The sequence below is a fragment of the Momordica charantia genome (assembly GCF_013281855.1).
Source record: "Momordica charantia cultivar OHB3-1 chromosome 10 unlocalized genomic scaffold, Mcharantia_2.0 BLBB01000010.1, whole genome shotgun sequence".
Classification (NCBI taxonomy): domain Eukaryota; kingdom Viridiplantae; phylum Streptophyta; class Magnoliopsida; order Cucurbitales; family Cucurbitaceae; genus Momordica; species Momordica charantia.
In genome coordinates, this window is record NW_028275158.1 from 21,816,225 (window position 1) to 21,838,321 (window position 22,097).

Below are 22,097 nucleotides of genomic sequence, written 5' to 3' on the forward strand. Positions count from 1 at the left end.
GAAATGGATTCTTGCTTCTTTTCTGCTCAGGATTAAGGTTTAGGACTAGAATTATCTGTGTGTTCTATGATTGTGCTGATTAGGAAACGAGCTGGAATAAAACATTTCTTAGGAAGTGTAAGTTCTGTCGTTCTACAAACCCACATTTCAGTTCTGTTTTCATTGGTTTAAAAACTTATTTTGGGTTGGCAGTTAGCATTATATGTAATCTTGATTTAGGCCCCTCTTTTGCTTGGATGTGTTCAATGGAGATATGTTGCCTTGAGAACCAACATGGTTTCCTTCAATGAAGGGATACTTGCCACATTTTATATGTTATTTTGCATCTTTGCTTCTTCCTCACCGGGAGAATAATCGATTAAGAGCATACAGATTTTGAATTTGAATTTGAATTTGAATTTGCATCCAATGGTTATTAGGGGACAGCCCACCCGGTGACTACACTCACATGTGTGTAAAACGATAGAGTAATGTGTTCATGATCGTGGGAATTGCTTGGGGTGTTCTGTTTCGTTCCATGAATATCCTTCTGCTGATGGTTTCCCTGCTCACTTGGAAGTTGGAACGGACTTTGAATCGAAAGTATGTGACATTTATATGGTTAAGACTGGCCTGTTTGATTGATAGAAAGGGTTCGAGATCGTCCTAGAAAACGTGCAGGACCCGAAATTGTTAAAGCAGTAATGCTTCTAATCTGATTTTGCTTTGCTTTGCTTTGCTTTGTTTCTTTTCATGAAAATTTGTTTTGAAAGCTGCGAAAGGGAATCCGAGGGGGCACTTCTTTATTCCTTTATTGCTCCACTGCTTCTGCTTGACGCTAAATATGGCATTGAGATTATATATCTTTACTTTACACTATTTCGTCTCAATTTGCATATTTGAAAAAGAAATTTTAAAATACATTTTAAAACTATTTTATGTAGTGACATTTCTGAATGTATGTTTCTAATGTTATTCAATTTGCAGAGTAACTAAGTCATTTAAAAGAGAAAAAAAGTCTAAATCTTTGTATATTTCTATTATGCATAATTCCTCCATTAAATTCTTACTAATTTACAAAGTATCAGGTAGATTTACATTCAACTAATTTTAACATTGACCAATGAAAAATAGTATAACTGAAAAATATTAGAACAACTAAATTAAAACTTATTAAAGGATGGAAGCTAAATTAATAAAATACCCGAACATTAAGTACTAAAGTATGTGTCTTAAAAGTTATTTTCTACCTTTTTGACTCAAAACTTGTAGATGTTTACTTAAAGATAGTAATATTACCATTAATAGAAAAGTTCTCATTATCAAGTTGTCTCGAGTGATTTTGACTTGTCCAAAATCACTTTTGCCATAGTCAAAATCACTTTTCCATTGATCGTGTTTGAAAATTGATTTTAGAAAATTCTACCATCACTCTCAAACAAGGGTTTTAAGTTTCTCTTCAAGCAAATAAATAATGATAAAGAGATCAGATGCAAAGGGGACATAAATGACCCATCTCTGGCCATTAACAACTTATCATAACTCCATAAAACATCTTGTTCTCAGAGTTACAAAGGAATTGGAAAAAAAAAAATTACTAATACAGCACTTCATGAAAGAGTGTATTACTATCCATGTTGAAAAATCTATATCCCAAAAACAAACATAACTTTGTCAAAACAGTTGAAAAAATTTGACATATTTTCCCCCCATAAGTTAGATTTCAAAACTGCATGTGACAAATTCAGACAAGATTTTAGCTGCAGGAGCCAGAAAGTTATACTTATCTGTATGGAAATCCATCATCAACTACATGAGACAACCGACGTAGTGAGCACATGGATATTTCGTCTGTAGTTGTGGCCATTGCACGAAAAACTGATCAGCCATGTATAACTTGTACAAAATCAAGCCACTTAATGATAATCTCTTCACTCTTGCAATGCTTTCCACATAAAAAATTGAAGACCATCTAATCCCCACAACCTGCATTCAGATTCCAGCCAGTGTTTAATCTCTAGAATCATATGATCTTGGAACTGAAAAATGGGGAAAAGAAGGCTGTTCAATGCACTTTTGAACCTTAAATAAGAATGCAATTACGCATAGCGGAATACAGGTACCGGGGCCATTGCAGAGAATCTGCAACAAAACAAACAACTGATTCTAAAGCAAAAGAGGTCCTCATGTAAATAAGCAGATTTACGGACAGAAGAAATACCACTTGAGGTCTAAGTTTAAGCATTAGCCAGAGTGCGTGCATTATGGCAACTAAAGTCGTCCATACAGAAGTGAAATATGATTGGCCTACTTCCCTACTCCGGTAAATCTGCATAAATTGTGCAATCTTGTCTACCTCAGCCCCGGTCTGCAATGCGCACCAATTCACAAATAAATTTAATAGGAAAGCCGAAAAAAAAGTTTGAGAGAAACAAAAGGTAACAAAATATACTACATATATTGTTAGAACTGGAATCTAGTTAGTTTGAGGCTACAGAAGGGAGAATAGTGATAACATAATATTGTTATTCAGTTTGATAATGATCAAGGATGTATAAAAGAGTATTTATGCTGAGAATCGACTGAAAACATGCCACGAGGAAAAATAAAATTCAACTGATTTCACCAATTTAAGTTCCAGGACTTGTTTCCTGGAGCTGAGAATCAGTGAAGATGGCTTACTATCTGAAGAAAACTAATAAGCTCAAGCTTGGATGAGAAGCCTATTACTAATTGGAAATGTTCCAAGAGAATCCATTACTAATCTTCTAAATGAGTTTCATGGTTGTCGTTCTTCCCAAACCAAGTGCACTTATGATGCATGAGAGCAGCCTGAGGCGAATTTGAATTCAACCAACAAAAGTTCAATAGAGTCCATTGAAATTAGTGGACCATTAAACCGAAGTTATTTGTTTTATATGCAAGAAAATTAACTTTGATCTTCATTGTGCCATTACTGGTAAATTCGTATTGAGCATGTGCTCCTGACATGCAACATTTGCCCCTGGTTGAAAAGAAATTGCCAGTGGGTGTAGTAGAGATCATCATCAAGATATGGAAAAGGGTACGAGACATTAAAAGTTGCTGAAACTCCATAATTACCCCAAGCTCCATTTTGTAGGCATTATCATAAATATTCTTAAACAATCTTAAATGGCCCTTCGACTTTAGTTTGTACTTCAGCGAACTGTTAGTGTGGATAACTTTTTCCCACACAAAACCTGTTGCTCTTAATTCCTATTTCAAGGTCACATATTTTTTCTAGCTAAGGAATGATACTTCGTTAAACACAACTAGTACCTACTGATGCTGATTTATTTGTTTTTTTGTACTTTTCAGTTCACTTCAAAAGAAAACAGCCGGTAGTTCAAGTGTCTGACTTGTAGAAGGGAACCAAATCCGGCTTTGGGTAGGGAAAATTCTCCTATTCTTGAACATATTTTTCACTAAAATTCAAGTTATGGCTCTCAGTTCTCAAGGATCAGTCAACATCTTCCACCCGTCCATTTGTTTGTAATTGATGATACGATCTAGATTGAAGCTTAGATTACTAACTTCATGATTTTCCAAAATGAGTTAAAAAGCAACACGAGTAACATCTGAACCATGTTGCAATAAACATAATAAGCCATTTTTAAAAAAATAACGTAAAAATAAAATCTGCTCATTGCCACCATAGTTGAATATTTTCCTCTCATGAGGTCCATGTTCACATCTTACCATGTTGTATTGGAATTGGAAATGGTAGAGGATTGTAAATTGTATAGTCCAATATTCCTCCCATGCGTCTCAACTTTGTGACAAGTTACACATCTGTCCACTCGTTTCAATATCTTGCACAAGCTTACATAAACGAAGGTTTTTTTACACCGGGATCGAAGTGTTGTCTCAAGGCAGGTCCTCACTGCCAGGAGCTTCTTAAATTATGGCTTCTATAAGTGAGCAATTCACAATACAAAGATGTTTGCCAATAAAAGGATGACTATTATGAATAAATAATCTAACTCTTTGATCTACTTAAAAAACCTTTCCCAAGTTCTGCCAAAATCAAAAGATTTATAAAAGATTTTAACAATCTCAAGGGCCAATACCACAGCTGACATAGTATTCAACAAAGCATATCAATAAATTTAAAGGTTTGCCGAAATTCTACCCACATGCATGTCATGCACTCAACCTATGTTGAATACTCAAGCATTTCCATGCTTCATTTAAAAATAAAGCACAACTCCTTATGAAACACGTGATGATCCCAATGAGTAAGAACTCAAAGGATTTCATAAAGCTCTATGCCATATGTTAAATACTTTCCCTCTGCTTTATTCAACTTCTAATTAAATAAAGCAATTGTAATGGTCCTTCTTGGCCAAGAATAGGTCCAGCTCCAGCCCCACTTCAAAGACATTTTTGAAATTCAGTGGTATCGTACTCGGGAGTTGGGACAGGACAATGGTTCTCTTTCTCTTGATAAGTTCAAAGTTGTAGTAATGTTATCTCGCTATTATGACCCTTCATCCTCTTGAACTATGTCGAGGTTTCTTCAAATCACCAAAGCTCCCCCTTCAACAGCATATTTTTTTATTCTTTAACTCCGCCTTGTTCTTGATTCTTTTGTTTCTCATCTTTTTCAATCACATCTTTGACAATAGTCAGTAGTCACTACCTTTTGATTGGGACATTCAAAGATGATGTGACCATACCATTGACACTTGTGGCACTTCCACTATATGTGTACAACCAACAAATCTAAATTCTAATACGTATTCAACTAACAAAAGGCCAATACCCAAGGCAGTCTCCAGTATCTTGTCTTGTAGAAAACAACTATAGTTTAATGTTATATATTTCAACGCACAACAGTTAGTTATGTCCAACCCACTATTTGCTTTAACGTTTATACTACCTATTTCTTCAATGAGTATTAAATTTGACCATTTAGCTATTTTTAGCTGTCAAACAAGTCTTAAACTGTGGTTGATGGTAATAATGGTGATTCTTATCATGGGCTCTGATTGTTTGTCAACACTAGTGGGATTTTTGTCAAATATAGTGATGATTTGGTGGTTCTTAGTCCAATGTTGTTCTGATTTGGTGCCTTATAGTCAAAGGTTGTTTCTACTTGGTGCTCAAATGCAAGTGTAGTTTTGGTTGGGGTAGTTTTAAGTCGATGGTGATGGCTGTGTACTTCTGAAATTTAGAAGTCTTGTTCCTATGCTTGGAGGGTCGTTCCAAGTATTAATTATGGAAGGCACAAAATGGCGTGGACTTTTTACAGATAACTAATCAGAATTCAACATTTCAACACCTAATGTATGAGCATTTTATCTCTTACCTCCTATCAATGGTGAACTAAACTTTGAACTTTAATCCTCAAAACAGGTAAATTCCTTAAAACAGGTAAATTCCTTCTTGCTTCTGTTCTATGTTCCAAGAACAGTGTTAAACCCGTTCAGACTTAAAGCAGCAATTAATATTCAATAAACAAAGCAAGAGGCAAACTTTTCCCTGCATTAACAGAGATAGGTCACATCAAGAACCGAGCAACGAAGGAAGGAGAGTGTGATTGCCCCCTCTTAGTTTGCGTTAGATAAAGATCTTAATGATCATTTTAGCCAGCTAAACCCAGTTTCAACGTAGGTCCAAGTTCTACAACTCAAATCAAAGCTTGGACCAATATTCCTATGTCCTCCCCAATAGAGCTTCTAGTTTCTCGTAGGATTGGCAACCGTAACACCGTGGCCATCCCATCCCCGCGCTCTCATTTCCTCGCTCAGACAAACAAGAAAACTTGGAAGGCCCTAATTTTGTACCTTATCCGCCAGTTGGTTTTCATATGTACGAGCTTTTTGAAGACTCATGTTATCTGTAGCAGCAGCGATGTAGAATCTCGGAGAAAACAAGTCCTTCTGCAGCACAGACAAAACATTGAGCATCTCCGCCGTGTGACCCCCTACATATCGAACGATCAGTGAAATTACACGAATAAATCTACGAGTCAGCCAAATTTGATGACTGTCTCACCTGAGCCTAAAACAATGAGGGTACTAACAGGCCCCAAGCTTTTGTTTCGAATAGGTCTACCACTCCAATATATAACGTAAAGGACACGGCTCAAAATCAAGCTGATACTTAGAATTACAGTAGCGATAGCAACACTTGAATCCATTAAGATAAGCAAACGCACAAATCCTGCAAAGAAAAAAGTTAGAGAATTAATAAAACACAGAAAAGATCAAAAGAGGTCGCGTTGCCTCTGGTTTCTCATATGCTACAATTGAAATAAATGCTCACAGAATCGATATTAAGATCCAGAGTTTTCAATTACCAAAACCGCTGCTGTTACGTGACGTGAAAAAGAACGAATTAGAATTCGATTCGAAACCTGTGGAAGAAGCTCGTCAGCTAAAAGGTCGGAGTGTAATTCAGACAAAAATTCTCCGATTCTATCTATCAACAAATCGTTGGAATTCTCCTACACCAACCTCAAGAGAACGTGAAGTCCATCGGAGACCTAAGAAATTGTCACTGACGGTCTTCTTCTTCAAGAGGGATCCGAACCAAAATCAGTCACAGGTGAGAGCAGACAAGGAAGAAGAAGAATCGGGGATAGAATACGACAGAATCGGTGCTAGTTTCTGCAAAGTTCTTCCCCGCCGCCGCCGCGGCTCCCAGGAACGCCGTTGCGAGTAATCCGCACTCTTATGTAAAATATATTCAGTTTTTCCATTTCATTTCTCGTAAATAATTTTGGTTAAAATATAAATTTTGTCTCTCTAATTTCATAGATAACGATTTTCGTACTACTTTTTCACGTTCCAAGTTTAAACTTTATTGAATAAATTGTATAATCATAAGTTTAAAAAAATTTATAATAATTTTTTTGTTTATTGTAATTATAATTTTTTAATTAACTTCATTTAAAAGGCATTTCGTAGCTTTTTATTTTTTAATAAAACTTAACAAAATGTGACAGAATTTGAATTTACACCATCTACCCCTTGAAAAGTAGCTAATTTTAGTGGCCTAAATTTTTTTCTATAATATCACGTGAATACAAATTCGCTAGTGCATTCAAATTTAAATATAAAATTTATTGTCATAATAAAGATTGTATCCCTCTAAAAGAAGCCCTATAATAAATGTCAAAATATTGGAGATACCTTTCACTTTCAAGATCTTCAGAGGAAGACTTTATTTTTATTTTTCATCGTGACTTTATTTTTATTTTTCATCGTGACTATCGATAAGAATCAATACGCATCTCAACTAATCTACCGAACTTACAACGGTCAAAAAACCCTAAATTTTATCTTATGAACTGGTCACGATACCATGATATTTGAACCTTTGCCTCCAAAGGCTCCCATTCTTTTTCCCACGCCTTGATATCATTCAGCCAACCTATGATGGCTCTCGGAGTTAAGACTTTTAGATAGGTGAAGCTCCCGAGAATTAGTCGGAGCGCGCCATGAACCTCGTGCAAGGCGCACGACATGTGGCAGGCACCCAGTATCCCCATCAGAAGAAGAAGGAGAAAAGAAATTTAAATGAAGATAAAACAGATAAAAATGCATTACATTTCCACACACTAGTAGAGTCAAAACTACATGCACTAATCCAACAACACCACCATAAATGTCCAGTTTTCTCCTACTCAAATGGACATGGACAGAAGAATTGCACCAATAGAACATATCAAATATTGGATCCTTTCAGAGAAGCCCTCAAACAGCAATAACAGAGACTTTGGAACACAGTTAACTTCATATACACAACAATAACAAAGGCCCTTTCAGGTTTGAGGAGAGGAAGCAAAAGGGGGAGATTTCTATTATTTACTCTCTGCAATTACCACCCTATGAGGCGTCGTCTGTGGTGCGGCTCGAGCAGCATGCTCCGACGCATGGGTGAGACCTTGTAACATTCTCAAGATTTCGTGTGTGTCTTCCAAGTAATACTTGGCCTTGCTCGGTTTCTGGCCAACTGTGCAACCGAACACCTCAGCACCAGGAGGAAGAGTGGGCTTTGCACTTGTTATCACCTCGAACATATCCTCATCTGACCTGTCGTCTCCGATGCATAGAACGAAGTCGGGAAGCATTCCTCTCTCCCTCATTGTTTGCAAGAGAGATTCTGCTACAATACCCTTGTTTACACCCTGAAATTCATTACAAAAATTCATTCCTCAGAATTCTACACTCTCCAAACAAGCCCTTCTCATTGCTCATCAATTTTTGTATATTCTTCATGTTTTGTTAACACAAGCAAATAATTTGACATTTCGAGAATAAGATCGGTATAAGAGATTTTTTGCTCAAACTGTCAATCTAAGTAGTTGAATAACTTAGTAATTTTCTAGTTAACTGTCTTGAATTGTTTGTGATGCCCTTTTGATTTTTCATCATTTAGTCCTTGATAAACAAGAAAACTTGAGTGCCGCCATGGAACCCGACATATAAAGTGATTAAGAGATTAAGATTGATAAGCTATTTCATAAGTTTTATGCCTCCTATTGAGGGTAAAAAGACTAACCTGAGGTTTGACTTCTACAATATGTTGGCCACTCTTGACAGAAACTGGCTCATTGGCAAGAACACTTTCCAGGTGATCTAAAAGTTCCTTGGCCTGGCACGACCCAAAATCAGGATCCGCATAAAGGTAGTTCCAAACAAGAGCACTCTCCTTAGTTTCAATTGCAGAGCCATCAGTTGTCTCGGTATACAATTGCATAACAGGTTCTGCAATCTGTTTCCAGTCGAAATCTGTCACACCTACACTTGTCTCCCAATCTGCGGTATGATTTGACCTGAAACAAATGCCAACGAAGCCACGAAACATGATAAGATTGGAGGTTGTGAAAAGGAAACATCGATCAACCTGAAACTTCGTTTTACGGCTAATACAATGAAAATTTACGGCAATTCTCTGATATATTCACTACAAAGAAGTTTCTCGCTTTACACTCTTCCCCTCTTGTGGAATATTATAAGGGTAAGGGCATATAAACAACATAATAAAGGGCATATAAACAACATAATAAATCAAAGTAGCAGTCAGAAGCTATACTATAACATATTTTAAGAAATAAGGATTGAGCAATGTACCTCAGATAATAACCGTGTTCTGCAGCTAGTCCGAGCTTTTCGCATGGTGAAAACCATTCAGTCAGAGTTTTTCGGTCCTTTCCACTAACAAGGAACACGACATTCTTAGGATCTTTACACAAATTGTTCAAGACTCCTATGGCTTCAGAAGTTGGATTCATGCTAATTGAGCCTGGAAGCGTCATGATACCATCATAATCTAACAAGATTGCCCGGTGGCAGGTTCTCTTATACACCGAGACAATATGATCAACTGAAAGCTTCCTAAAATTTGGATCCAGCGCGATAACTCGAAATCCTAAACCGAAACCTATACCCCAGCACCTCCTCATAGAATGGTCTCTGCAGGCCCTGCCCAGGTCCTGCAAAAAGCTGCGTGCCCAGTACGCAACATCATGTGTACTAACGTACCGATAATGCTTCTCATGTCGCAATTGCTTTTCTGCCTCAGGGATTACCAGGGCAGTATCCATTGCTTCAGTGACAGCTTCGATATTCCATGGGTTAACCCGAATAGCCCCGCTGAGGGATGGAGAACACCCAATAAACTCAGACAACACTAGCATGCTCTTCTTTGCATTTGAAGGATTCAGCCCAAGAACACTGTCAAGCTTCTCGTTGCCTTGTCGACATATAATATATTCATAAGGTATAAGGTTCATCCCATCCCTCACTGCGGTAACGAGGCAGCACTCAGCAATTGCGTAGTATGCAATTCGCTCATAAAACTGCAAGGGAGTGTTAATCAAAACCACAGGCTCGTATCCTGGCCTTTTGAACGTCGCATTGATTCTATTCACGGTCGCAGTAGTTTCAGCAACAACCTCCTGTACGTCTTTCCCTCTTCCTCTTGCAGGATTTGCAATCTGTACTAAAACAGCTTCACCCCATCTCTCGGGATGTTGTCGGAGCAATTGTTCAAATGCCAAAAGTTTCAGGCTGATCCCTTTAAATATGTCCATGTCATCAACCCCAAGCAAAACAGTCTGACCCCTAAACCGATCTTGCAATTCTGCGACTTTGGATACAGTCTCTGGGAGATTTAACACATTCTGGAGCTGGCCTATATGAATACCAACAGGAAGAATCTTGATGCTCACAGTTCGACCGTAGTATTCAAGCCCGATGTAACCTCGCTTAGATTGATAAGACAGACCAAGCATTCTGCTGCAGCAAGACAAAAAGTGCCTCGCATAATCAAACGTGTGGAAGCCAATAAGATCAGCATTTAATAGTGCCCGAAGAAGTTCATCTCTTACGGGAAGGGTTCGATAGATCTCGGATGAAGGAAATGGACTGTGTAGGAAGAATCCAAGCTTCACCCTGTTAAACCTCTTCCTCAAAAATGTTGGCAAAACCATCAAATGGTAATCATGAACCCAAACAAAGTCATCGTCAGGGCTAATCACTTCCATTACTTTGTCTGCAAATATCTTATTCACAGAAAGATACGCTTGCCAAAGAGACCGATCAAATCGTCCACCAAGATCCGGTGACAGAGGAAGCATGTAGTGAAACAGAGGCCACAAATGTTGCTTGCAGAATCCATGATAAAATTTACTAAACAGCTCCAGAGGGAGGAACGTCGGGACGCACTTGAACCGATCGAGAAGAGTTTGTGCAACATCATCTTGCTCCCTCGGATCAACCTCCTCTCTAAGACAACCAATGTAAATCACTTCCACATCTTCTCCAAGCCCATCTTTAAGCTGCAAGAGAAGTGAATCCTCATCCATACTAAACCCCCAATCTCCATTCTCATCTCGATGCGCTCGAATCGGGAGCTGGTTCCCAACGATGATCATTCGGTCTTGCGATACCGACGAAGGGGCATCGGAGCCAGTGCTGTTGCAGCCATCATCGTCAAGCTCAGACAAGACTCCAGCCACAGTGGCCACTCTAGGTAGCCTCTTCTTCTCTCGGCCAAGCCCAAAAGTTGGAGAACAACCACCAGAAGCAAGCTCTAACAAGTTTGAATAAGACCTCGAAACCATTATAAAGATCTCCCAAAACAGCTCCCCAATAAACAGCAACAAAAAAATAACAGTGTATTAAGCTTGACCCCAAAAAATAAGATCAAGCTCCTTTCAAACCTACACAACAACAACCAAAACCAAAATAAGCCAACAAGTTACAATTAATTACCCTTCCTCTTTCAAGTTTTATATGCAACAGAGACCTAGTTCCAAAAAAAAAAAACATCAGAAACCCAAACTTCCGACATGCTAGAACATTTAGAGCTAAATTTGGAAACACCCCATCAGCTGAACCAGACAAAAATGTAGCAACAATGATTTATTATTGCCCCCAACCTAAAATCTGAAAATGGGAAGTTATATTTATGCAGAGAAATTGATCCAAGCGGCGAAACGAGTTCAAATGGGGGCAAAAACCCACCTCGCAGCAGTGATAAATAAGAGAAAATAGCGCGATTAAGAGAGAGAGAAAAACCCCTGATGGTTGAATTTGCAGAAGTAAATGGAGAGGAGGAAAAAGGGAAAGAAAGGGGGAGAAACTTTATAGTGGAAGAGAGAAACCCACCATTGAAAGGAGAGATTCCTTCGCTCTTCTCTTTGGGAAAATGGGTGTTGAAGAACCTTTTTTCTGCCTTTTTTTTTTCTTCTTTTCCCACTTCCAGAGCTCAATACTGGAAGATCTTCACTGTGAAATTTTTTTCCCTTTTTTTCTTTTTTGGTTCTGCAGTGGACAACAAACGATGGGTTTCGGTACAAAGAACTTGATCCCGCATGAGGTGAGTGAGTGATAGATTCTTATTTCTTACAGAGAGAGAGAGTGAAAATTTTGAAAATAATTAATTAATAATAATAATTAATAACTTGAAAAGCTCAATTTAGCTGCGGTCTCCCTCGCACTGTAATTTAATTCTTTTCTTCTTTTTTAAAAATCATTTTCATCTTGCGTGATTATTCTATTTTAATAAAAATAAATAAATAAAAAACAACTAAATATAGCTCTCCGACTAAAAGTCGTTAGTTCGTGTTTCCACTACTATATGTTAGTAAAAAATGTAGCAACTGCCTTTTTCGTTTTTTATTTTTTAAGGATCAGCAAAAATATAAATATAATTAATTTAAAAACTAAAGGAATTTTTTTAGTTTCCTGTTTTTAAAAGTTACGATTGTTTTTCACAATTTCATTTATACTTTTTTCAGCTCTCTTAAAATATGTTTCAATTTTTAACTAAATTTAAAAAACAAATACTCCATTTTTAAAACTATTTTATTTTTTAAAATTTGTCCTTATAAAAACTATATAACAAATTTATATTTTCCAACTTAATTTTTAAAAACAGAAAACTAAAAACAAAATGTTTATCAGGCCTAAAAAAATTATTAATATCCCTTTAAACTAAGTTTTGCTGTATTATCAAATTTTTAAAAGTAAACTTCTTCCAACAAATATATTTTAACCTTTTGACATTTTAATTTTATTAAATTCAACTTTAATTTTACATAAATAATAAATTCAATACTCTAGCCTAGGTGAATGCTTTATTTTTAGATTTAGGGCAAATTTTGAGGATCCTTAGGATTGGGTATATGATGATATAGATATTTTATTTCGTTAGATTTCAACATCTCAATATATTAAATTCAATGTTTTTTTTTTTATTTTGGGCCAATGTAAGTAGAGTTTAGTATTTTCTTCTTATTTTTTAATTTAATATGTGGTTTAGGTATTCGAGCCTCGCCAACCTTTTAGTTATTGATATTATACCTTAGCTTTGAGTTAAGTTAGCGAGTAAAGTTTATTGGTTACATATATTTAATTTTTCTAACTTGATATGATATCCTAATTAAAGAAAATAAAAATAAAAATAATTTTCTACAACTTATAAGGAAAATGTACTCAATCTTTGACCATGCAAAATTTAATTTTTTCATAAAATGGTTGTAATTTATTGGTTCTATTTTGGATAATTTTATAGATTGATTTTAATGAGTGTTAAACCAACTACTCATTTAAGTTTAAGATTTAATTTTAAATAATGCAAACACTGAGAGTTAAATTGAATAACTCGGCTAAATAGTTTTTTTTTTCCTTTTTCGTTCACTATTTGTGAGAACTATATATTGTCAAACGTTAAATTGGTAACTATTACTTTTTTCCAATTATTTTTTAAGTACACTTTTTTCCGCAAAAACAATATAATTTTAAAAAAAACAACAAAACAAAAATAACAAAAAACAAAAAATAAAGTTAGTGCATCAATCTCCCATCATGTTAAAAAAAAAAATCATGCAGTGTAAAACAAATATAAAAAATATTGGTTAAATAAGTTTAATGGTGTAATATTTTGAGTTTTAGCGATGTAGGAATCTAAGGAATCATATTGGTTGACATTAATTTAGATAAGAATTTGAGGCATGTATTGATTACAAAGCAAGATTGAAAAAACTAACCCACAATTTTAAAGTATAATAAATAATCCCCATCAAATTACGTGACTTGTTTTGGAACATAACTATAAATAATCTGTCGCATTAATTTCTACGATTTTTAAGGGTGTTTAAGGGTGAGTTGAGGAAGACTTCTTTGTCTTTATCACTACTCTCGCTTCAATCTCCAATTTCTATAAAATTCTCCACTATATTTTAAAGAGAATTATTTCTATTGGCAGTATTAGATGAGGGAGTCACGATGTTTATATTGTAGTGCAGCTATCGACTAGGTGTTTGAGGCTATTAACAGAAGCTCGCGTGCAGCTATCGACGTGCGGCAGTAGCACAAGCAATCCAGCCGTGGATAAAAACAAAAAGGAATTGAGAATGAGAGTTTGGAGAGTGACTAAGATCAATTGAGTGTAGCAATGTTGGAGAGAATGACTAAAAGTATAACAAAAATTTGAGAAGAAACTGGGAGCAGAAAAAATCAAGAGAGGGGGAGAGTCGAGAGGGAAGGAGGTAGGGTGATTGGATGGATAGAATATAACTAGGAAACGAGAATAGAATATCTCATATCTATGTTCCATGGAGAGTTATCTCCATTGAGGATCCACCCTCACGAAAAAAATCGACTCTCCTAACTATACTTTTCATCAGATAAATTGAAACGATGATTACTTAAAAATGTAATTTTAAAGACTCCACCGTGAAATATGGTAAAAATTTTGAAAATAATAATAATAACTAGAGATAGAAATTGGTGAGTGATTAGTGATGACAAGAAGAAAATAACATATAGTAGGCAGCAACCAAAATTAATATTAACCATAGTTAGGATTTCTTAATCAACCAATTTAGCACTTGAGATCCCACCTAACCCAAAATCCATTGGTTTATTTTCAGCGCGTGATCCACACGCGCATCCAATAAAGCAATTTTTTAAAATAATAAGTTAAATTGCATTTTATAAATTAAAAACTATATACATTATAATTATAAAATTTTATGTCAAACATCAATGCCCATGATTGCCCTCTTTGAGAATATTAAATGCTATTTTTTTTTTCAATTTTAATTGATTGAAAAGGGCAATTGTGTACATGACATCATCAATTTATATTTTCTACAATATTTTTCTGTTGGTTGTTGAAGTCATCATTATTTCAATGATGTCTCTTATAGTTTATAATTAATCTATAGTTTTATAATATAAAACCTTTTTTACAATATTTAAAAAAATTATGTTAAATTAAAGTTTTAGAGGTTTAAATTTTGTTTGGTATTTCGAGTTTTTTAATTTTGAGTTTTACATTTTTAGAATGTTTTTGTTAGTATTCAATTTAATCCAATATTTTGTTAGGACAAAAATGGTCGACTAGTAGTTTGTTTTTTTAGTACAAAATGTTGGAGAGGCGATTCAAACTCGCAACCTCTTAGTTTGAGGTATATGTCAATTACCGATGAGTTGCTCGTTTTGACTTGTTTAGTTGGTTAAAGTATATATCATTAACCAAAATGTTGAAATTTCAGATTTCTGATAAAATTAACTTATTATTTAATTAATTACTGATTATTTTTATTTATTTTTACTGAATTACTATTTAATTAATTAACACCACTATCCAGTTTAATTTATTTACCAAATTCCAATAATGAAAAAAATTTCACCTCATTAGATACTCGCAATTCAATGTCCCATAACAATGACTTACAAATAAATTTGAGTTCATGATTTTTAGTGTTTTAGGGAATTTTTAATTTGATAGCTAATTGATATATATCTAAAATCAAGATATTGTGAGTTCGATTATCACTTCCACATGTTAACATGTTGTATTAAAAGAAAAATGGTATTTTATTAACATATACTTTGGACGGTAGTATAAATGTTCAACTAATTCACCATTTACAAAATTCGTAAGAAATGACATAATTGAAAATTTTCTCTAAGGAAAAAATTAAGAATTTTAAAATATTAAGAATCAAATTAATTTATGGATTATTTTTTTTAAAACAATTTTATGGATTATTTGATATATCTAACCTTAAAAATTCTAAGTTACTCAATTCTTATCTATCACACTCCATATAGAAGTTTTAAATATAGTTATCTATTCATGAAAAAATAATTAAAATAAAAGATCTTGTTAATTTTTTTTTATAATACTATAAAAACGGTCCATTCATCTTTTATATTAATATCAAACAAATTTAATAGTGTGGGATATGTATATCATTACCAGCATACATGATCTCATAAATAAAAATACTAACATACATAAATATATGTAACTGAATTCAACTTTAGCATTAATTTCGACGGTTAAAAAGGCATAAATATTCCATGTGTTGACTTTTTAATAAAAGAAATGGTTAATGTTCTTTGACTTGTTCAAATTATTAAAAAAGAGAGTTTTTTTTTTCCTATTTTCTAAATGCGGTGGTGCACACGCGTCAGTGATCGCGTGAGATTAAAAACCGTCAATCGTTTAATCATTGAGTTTCGTTTCGTACATATTATACAGAGAGCCTTGTCTTGTTGTTCATTGCTGATTGCTGTCACCGCCGCATGGCTAATGGTAAGGACGCAATCCAGTACGTCGCGGGTCCACTCAATCAACGATCAGCATGCATTCTAGACTGCCACGTGTCGCCTATTCCAAATCATGGCATTTGTAGAATTTAATTTACCATCTTTTAATTTCATTCTTCTAATTAAAATTTTAAGTTTGAAAATAAATAATCTAAATTAATTTTTTTGTACTTACGGCGTGAACCAATATTTTACAATTTCTCAATTTTACAGAAGTATCATAGAAATATTAATAAAAAAAATAATTTTAAGTTAAAAATTGTTAATTTCAATATTATATTCAAATTAATTATATTGTTTTAGATTTTTATCTTTTGCTAACATTTTTTTAGTATAATAGAAATACTGGTTGTCTCTTACATGACAGTTGAAATTACGTACACGTGAAAATGTTAATAGAAATATTGATACATTATTGAAAATTTAATACCTTAACTCATATATATTTTTATTTTGGACTCTATAATTTAACTTTATTTTAATTTGGTTCTTATAATTTTAATAGTTTTAATTGGATCTCTATAATTTAGTTAAATCTATTGTATCTCTCAACATTAAGGTCTCAATATGAACAAATACACAAACATTTGTATTTGCTCTCTGAAATCAAACTTCAGTTTACACACATTTTTAAGGAGGCAATAAGAGTTGTTGCCTCTTTGGCTTATAGGATCCAATGTTGTCTCTCTTGCTTGGGTAATGGTCCCTTCAACGAAGTCTAAAAATCTTCAATTTTTATATGACATTTATGGTAAACCATATTCTTTAATAGTTTTTTTGAAATGGATTATGGTGCATAAGGTGACGGATTGATAGTTGGATCGACTTAGAGATTTTTCTAAATCAATCCAAAACTTCGTGTTGACTGGTTTTGCCATCTAGGAAACCTAAATAAAATTTGTAACAACTAAACTCATATATTTTATAGTTGGGTTGCGTTAGATTATTGCCAAGTTGCTAATAGTATAATTTTTCCAGAATATTTTTAAATGAAACCTATTCGTTGGATAGGAAGAGACATTGATGCTCCTTGTTGATGGGTAAATTTGGTTGGATTGATTGACGAAATTATCGTATCAAAGGGGTATCAAAGGGATTTGATGTTGACCTGCAAAAAAAATAAGATTGAACACCAATGTGGTGTTAGCTACACACGCTCTAATCTTAAATTAAATTGAAGGTTAAAGAATGATCGAGTTCTAGAGTAAGGTTTTTTTTGCATACCTCTAGGGTTCAATTTTCTCCTCCTAGGAGTTTAATCCTAGTAAACTTCTGATGTAGGCGTTGTCGTGGGACGGACGTTGGGTGAAAAAGGTCATTGGCCCATTACTAAGTTTCATTGAGTGGGCACGAGACTCATCTTTTTTGGGATGCTAGACGGTTGGCGACCGAGACCTGGTCGATCGTTGACCTCGATCGATCAGGCATCGAATCTTGGTTGGCCCGACCATGTGCTACTGTTAGTCCATTGGACTTCCTTTCTCATTTCTTCTAATTTAGGCTCGTTTGGAATTTATTCCTTCCTCCGTAGCTAGCTTACCTATGAGGTTGGACATTAGTTCTCCTATAATAATTCCTATAAAGGGAAGGAGAGAGGAAAGAGGGAGGGGGAAGGAGGCAAGTGGGAGGCTGGTAAGGTGAAGGGAACAACGTAAGTCAATTTCTTTTTAATCATATAAGAGGTTAGTTCGGTTTAGGTTGAATCCATCAAAAATTCTCCCAACCCACAAATTGAACATACTTTTCAGTTCTAAAAAAATAAAACTCAAACCAAATCGAATAAGTTAAAATTGCGACAACATAATTAATTTCTGTCATTAATAATTAAAAATAAAATGTTCGAGAGTGAAACGGTATGTTAATTATCCTATATTAATTTAAAATTTTCAAACTCGTGAATCAAACACTCCCGATATAAACTCGAAGTTCGAGTGGGAGGGCACGTGGGAGACCACAAATGTGAAGTTTTTCAATTATTGTATCCTATCAATATTATAAAATTCCGTGCCACATCAAATTAAATAACGTTGCTTCAAATTTGTGCTTGGAAACGATTTCCCAAATAAAGTTCAACATTAAGCATATAATAATGAAACTTTATGGATTAATTTTTGTTTCTCGTTAACTATATGGTTTTTGTGGACATGCAGTTAGCCAATTATCTATGGAGACGTGTCATTGACATGATGCTGCCATCGATTGTTTAATTAAATTGGTTTAAATACTATTTTAACCTTTCATTTTTAACTTCTATTTATTTTGATTAGGTATTTGAAAGTAAATTAAATAATAAATATTAATAAAACACTTCTCTTTTTTAGTACAATGTGTGGGGCGAAGGAATTCGACCTCACGATGCTCTAGTTAAACAAATATGCTTTGTTTTAACCTATTAAGATTTGCTCACGTTGTTATTAACAAACAGTTCTATTTGTGCACATAATATTCTCTACAAACGAATCGCACAAATCATTCTGGACAAATAGAGGAACTTGCAAAAAAATAGTGTGCACTTTGATGCTCAAGTCAGTATAAGTCGAAATGTGTATCAAGGGATTTTTATCAAGATTTACTTATCTCTCTTCGTGCTTACTGTTTCGTCTTATAGATTGGAGAGCGTTGCAGATCAAAGAACATCAAAGGATTACAAACAACATTTAACAGTATTTGTCTACTTCCCTGAATAACCAAACCAATTCTTCCCCACACCCATTGTGTAGGTCAACGATATTTCTCATGCAAATGCTCGATTGAAACGAACACCCTTGAAATCGACACCACTTATTTGAAGCATTTTAAGTGTGAATTTTGAATACACGAATTTGACTATGGTATTTAACCATAACATCATTTGATTCATGAGTTTGCTCATATTTTATATATAAACAAAAATAGAGTTTTTGAACAAAAGCCCTAGTGAACACTAGAACAAAAATCTCTCATAGAATGGTTGCAAACCTCACGCTAACGTTTTATAAAACGTTGGGATTGGTGGAGTCAAAACGACGTCAGAACGAGTTAAGGATGAATCGGGATTGAGCCGAGACGCTTGGCCTAGAGGGCAGCACCATGGCGCTATTTCGATGTTTATAAATTCGCAGCTTACGGATTTTAGGGTTGACCAGCCAAAAAGAGGGTTATTTGCAGCCGATTTTGAGCGGGTTTTGGCAGCAAATTTGTGGCAGCGGTTCGAGCATTGGCAGAGGTTTTGGGGTTGATCAAGATCATCATTCTCGGGGTAATTGTATCTTAATTCTTGTGAGTTTTCATTCATATTCCTAAGTATTTATTGTGTAAAATACGTAGAAGCTAGAGGCTTTTGTTGGGACCTATAGCAGATATTTTTGGGAGAGTTTTATATCAAATCCTTAAACAATTATTAATGAATTACCTGGAACACTAGACATGAGCTTAGTTTTCTTCCTATTTGCATATTTTTTGTTGTGTTTGGATATTTACGTGGAAGGAGAAATTATAATGTCGATAGTTGTACTTTTAACTTTTTGTTCATTTTAGCCCCTAATATTTTAAAACTTTCTTTTTGTTGAACTTTTAAAAATACCAGTTTAGTTCTTATTTGTAAAATTTTAACGCAAATACTATACGCAACAAAAGCTTTTCCGTACAAAGTTATAACTATATTTCAATATTTTTTTTTTCTCTAAAGCAATACATTTCAAGAAATTTTATTATATAATGAGATTAAAAAAATAAAATGAAGTTACTAAAAAAAGTCATTTTTACAAAAACGTAGAACAATCTCATTCTCATGTAATTAAAAAGACTCCTTTTTTGGTTACTTTTTTTTTCCAATCACATTATGCGAGCGTGTGATTAGTACTTGTGGTGTTTCCACTAAATTATTATTGAAGTGAAACTCTTGGCATTTCCCATAAAACAAGGGGTACAAACGTCATTTCAACATTTTATGTGTAGTGCTTTATGAATTTTGATATCCTAATCACTAAAGCATTTCTTTGTTTCTTTCCTTTTACTTTATTTGATTGTAACTATATTCTAATTATTATTTTTGGTCTAATTGCAATTTTTGTACCTACATTTTAATTGTATTTTCAATTTGGTCGGTATGATTTTTAAAATTTTCATTGACATCCTTATACGTGCTGTGATTAAATTAGCTAAATAAACGTCTCTGTTGTCATTGAAGAACTAACATGACAAGTTATAGTTTTACAACACATCCAATTGATTAGAGATGAGCATTCACATTGTGATAACCAGATGGGAGATCTGACAAATCACATTAATCGAAAAAATATGGATTTCAATTACATTTTAAAGTACTACTTCGATCGAAGAGTGACAACACTAAATTATGTTTATGTTGGATTTTTGTAAATTTTCACAACGATGTTGACAATATGTAATTTTAACCCTTTTTTTTTTCTTAATTTGAAATCTTCAAAAGCAAGGGAAAAATAAGACAATAGGGATTTAAATTGACAAATCATATTAAAATAATAAACTGTCCCTAAAAAGGACAAAAGTGGCAACATCTTGAGTTTTAGCATCAGTCGCAATTTTCTATTAATGATGTAGGAATCTTGGTCCAACTTATCAATCAAATAAAAAAGATATCCAACCACCAAAGCATTTAAATAACTAAGATCAGTATGTCATATAATTATTCTATCTTCAGTTTTTTTTCCCTAATTTGATTAACTTATTTATTGATGTAAATTTGGTTATGAACTCTAACATTAAATACTCCGAACAATCACTGCACACATCAGAGATTTGCAAACCGATGTGGTACTAAGCTAACACACTCTGATACTTAAATAAGGGTTCAGTTGAGAACAACAAAAAGTAAGATGACGTAAAACATACATTTCATCTCATATCTCTCATTGCGTTGGCTCGAGTGGAATGCCTCGATCATGTTAGGTCAGACGAATCAGTTCGATCGAAACAACCTGGTTTGAGTGGTCCGACATAATCAACTTGACTTGAACGGTTCGAGTCCATGTTACTTATTTGGTCTTTCATGGAGTGAATCTAGATCAATAATTTCATACCTAATATTATTATTATTATTTTTTAATAATTTCTCTATAGTCTAGAATTTTGCCTGAAAAACCAAAACTGTTTTTAAGATAGCTAGTGACAGTATGGCTTGTTATAGGAGTAGGCAGTTATAATTCTCCTTTTCCATCTAGAATATAGGGTTGAAAATGTGGGATAGGAAATTTAACTTTTGGGCAAATGTAAAATGTTACTAACAAATGTTAAATACATGTTTTACTCTTATATATTTTTTCTTTTTTTTTTAACGAATATTTTTTGAAAGGTTAATTTTTTTCTTAAATTAGTCGGTATTATTTAAGAATATTTAATTTAGTCTCTTATATTTTAATATATTTTCAATTATACTCTTTTCGTGGATAGTTTTTTTAAAATATTTTTTTGGTAAAGGTTAAAATTTACTAATAATAAACTTACTTTACATAATAGTGAGCTACTAATAGAAGCAATTCGATGGCCTAAAAATAAAGATTTTGCTAAAGCCAGAACATAGCTCAGTAGTAATTGAAAAAAAATATTATAATTCCTCCTCAATGTTTCTAAATACTTGAATTTGAACTTCTTTTCTCTTATGTAATCTAATCCATTCCCTAAATTTATGATATCAGTATCATGTGATGCAAGATTGTTGTCAAAAAAATTTTAATACTCACCAACAAGAATGATATAATTCGAAAATATTAAAACGTAAGTAACTCAAGTAAATCAAAACTATCAATCTAAGTCTAGTCCAGCTATACGTTAAAAAGAGGATTTTGAGAAAACAAAATTGCAGTACTGTGAAATAACTACTGCCTTGAAAGCAATTTTGTCACAAAATTTTTAACATTGCATGAGTTACCCAAACCCGTTCGTCCGACCGAACGGATGACAACATGCATATGAGAGATGTCTTAGACTCACATTAAACATCTTTTACAAGTCTTATAAATCCTTCTCCCACTTGTGAAACTTCCCATGTGGAACAAG

The 22,097-nt window shown here is 33.9% G+C and overlaps 2 protein-coding genes across 5 annotated transcripts; both read right to left on the reverse strand.

The window, feature by feature from the left end:
- Window positions 1-1,478: 1,478 nt before the first annotated feature.
- Window positions 1,479-6,712, reverse strand: LOC111014889 (UDP-N-acetylglucosamine transferase subunit ALG14-like protein). Of its 3 annotated transcripts, none has more exons than XM_022289753.2 (7): window positions 6,462-6,708; window positions 6,271-6,361; window positions 6,001-6,168; window positions 5,790-5,929; window positions 2,201-2,347; window positions 2,062-2,121; window positions 1,479-1,965 (listed from the first exon to the last, which is right to left on the reverse strand). In XM_022289753.2, exons 3-7 carry the CDS (start codon window positions 6,143-6,145, stop codon window positions 1,789-1,791), a joined length of 669 nt encoding a protein of 222 aa, XP_022145445.1. In that variant the 5' UTR covers window positions 6,146-6,168; window positions 6,271-6,361; window positions 6,462-6,708; the 3' UTR covers window positions 1,479-1,788. The 3 variants fall into 3 exon arrangements, with proteins under 3 accessions (XP_022145445.1, XP_022145444.1, XP_087975202.1); XM_022289752.2 differs by having other exon boundaries at window positions 6,305-6,361; window positions 6,462-6,707; XM_088119076.1 differs by lacking the exon at window positions 2,062-2,121 and having other exon boundaries at window positions 1,479-2,018; window positions 6,305-6,361; window positions 6,462-6,712.
- An 815-nt stretch (window positions 6,713-7,527) lies between these two features.
- On the reverse strand, window positions 7,528-11,827 carry TPS5 (trehalose phosphatase/synthase 5). 2 transcript variants are annotated; one of them, XM_022289630.2, is made up of 4 exons: window positions 11,625-11,827; window positions 9,084-11,176; window positions 8,512-8,785; window positions 7,528-8,137 (listed from the first exon to the last, which is right to left on the reverse strand). In XM_022289630.2, exons 2-4 carry the CDS (start codon window positions 11,075-11,077, stop codon window positions 7,811-7,813), a joined length of 2,595 nt encoding a protein of 864 aa, XP_022145322.1. In that variant the 5' UTR covers window positions 11,078-11,176; window positions 11,625-11,827; the 3' UTR covers window positions 7,528-7,810. The 2 variants fall into 2 exon arrangements, with proteins under 2 accessions (XP_022145322.1, XP_022145323.1); XM_022289631.2 differs by lacking the exon at window positions 11,625-11,827 and adding an exon at window positions 11,481-11,618.
- Between the last annotated feature and the right edge of the window lie 10,270 nt (window positions 11,828-22,097).

Bases quoted from the DNA above. Each gene is read 5' to 3' on its own strand.
- LOC111014889 (XM_022289753.2), bottom strand. From the start codon at position 6,145: ATGGATTCAAGTGTTGCTATCGCTACTGTAATTCTAAGTATCAGCTTG. The intron at 2,122-2,200 runs GTATTTCTTCTG...GTTTTGTTGCAG, and splicing joins TTAAACTTAGACCTCAAGTG to ATTCTCTGCAATGGCCCCGG. The intron at 1,966-2,061 runs GTTCAAAAGTGC...ATCTGAATGCAG, and splicing joins TAATTGCATTCTTATTTAAG to GTTGTGGGGATTAGATGGTC.
- TPS5 (XM_022289630.2), bottom strand. From the start codon at position 11,077: ATGGTTTCGAGGTCTTATTCAAACTTGTTAGAGCTTGCTTCTGGTGGT. The intron at 8,786-9,083 runs GTACATTGCTCA...CATTTGTTTCAG, and splicing joins GAACACGGTTATTATCTGAG to GTCAAATCATACCGCAGATT. The intron at 8,138-8,511 runs GTTAGTCTTTTT...AATGAATTTCAG, and splicing joins TTGTAGAAGTCAAACCTCAG to GGTGTAAACAAGGGTATTGT.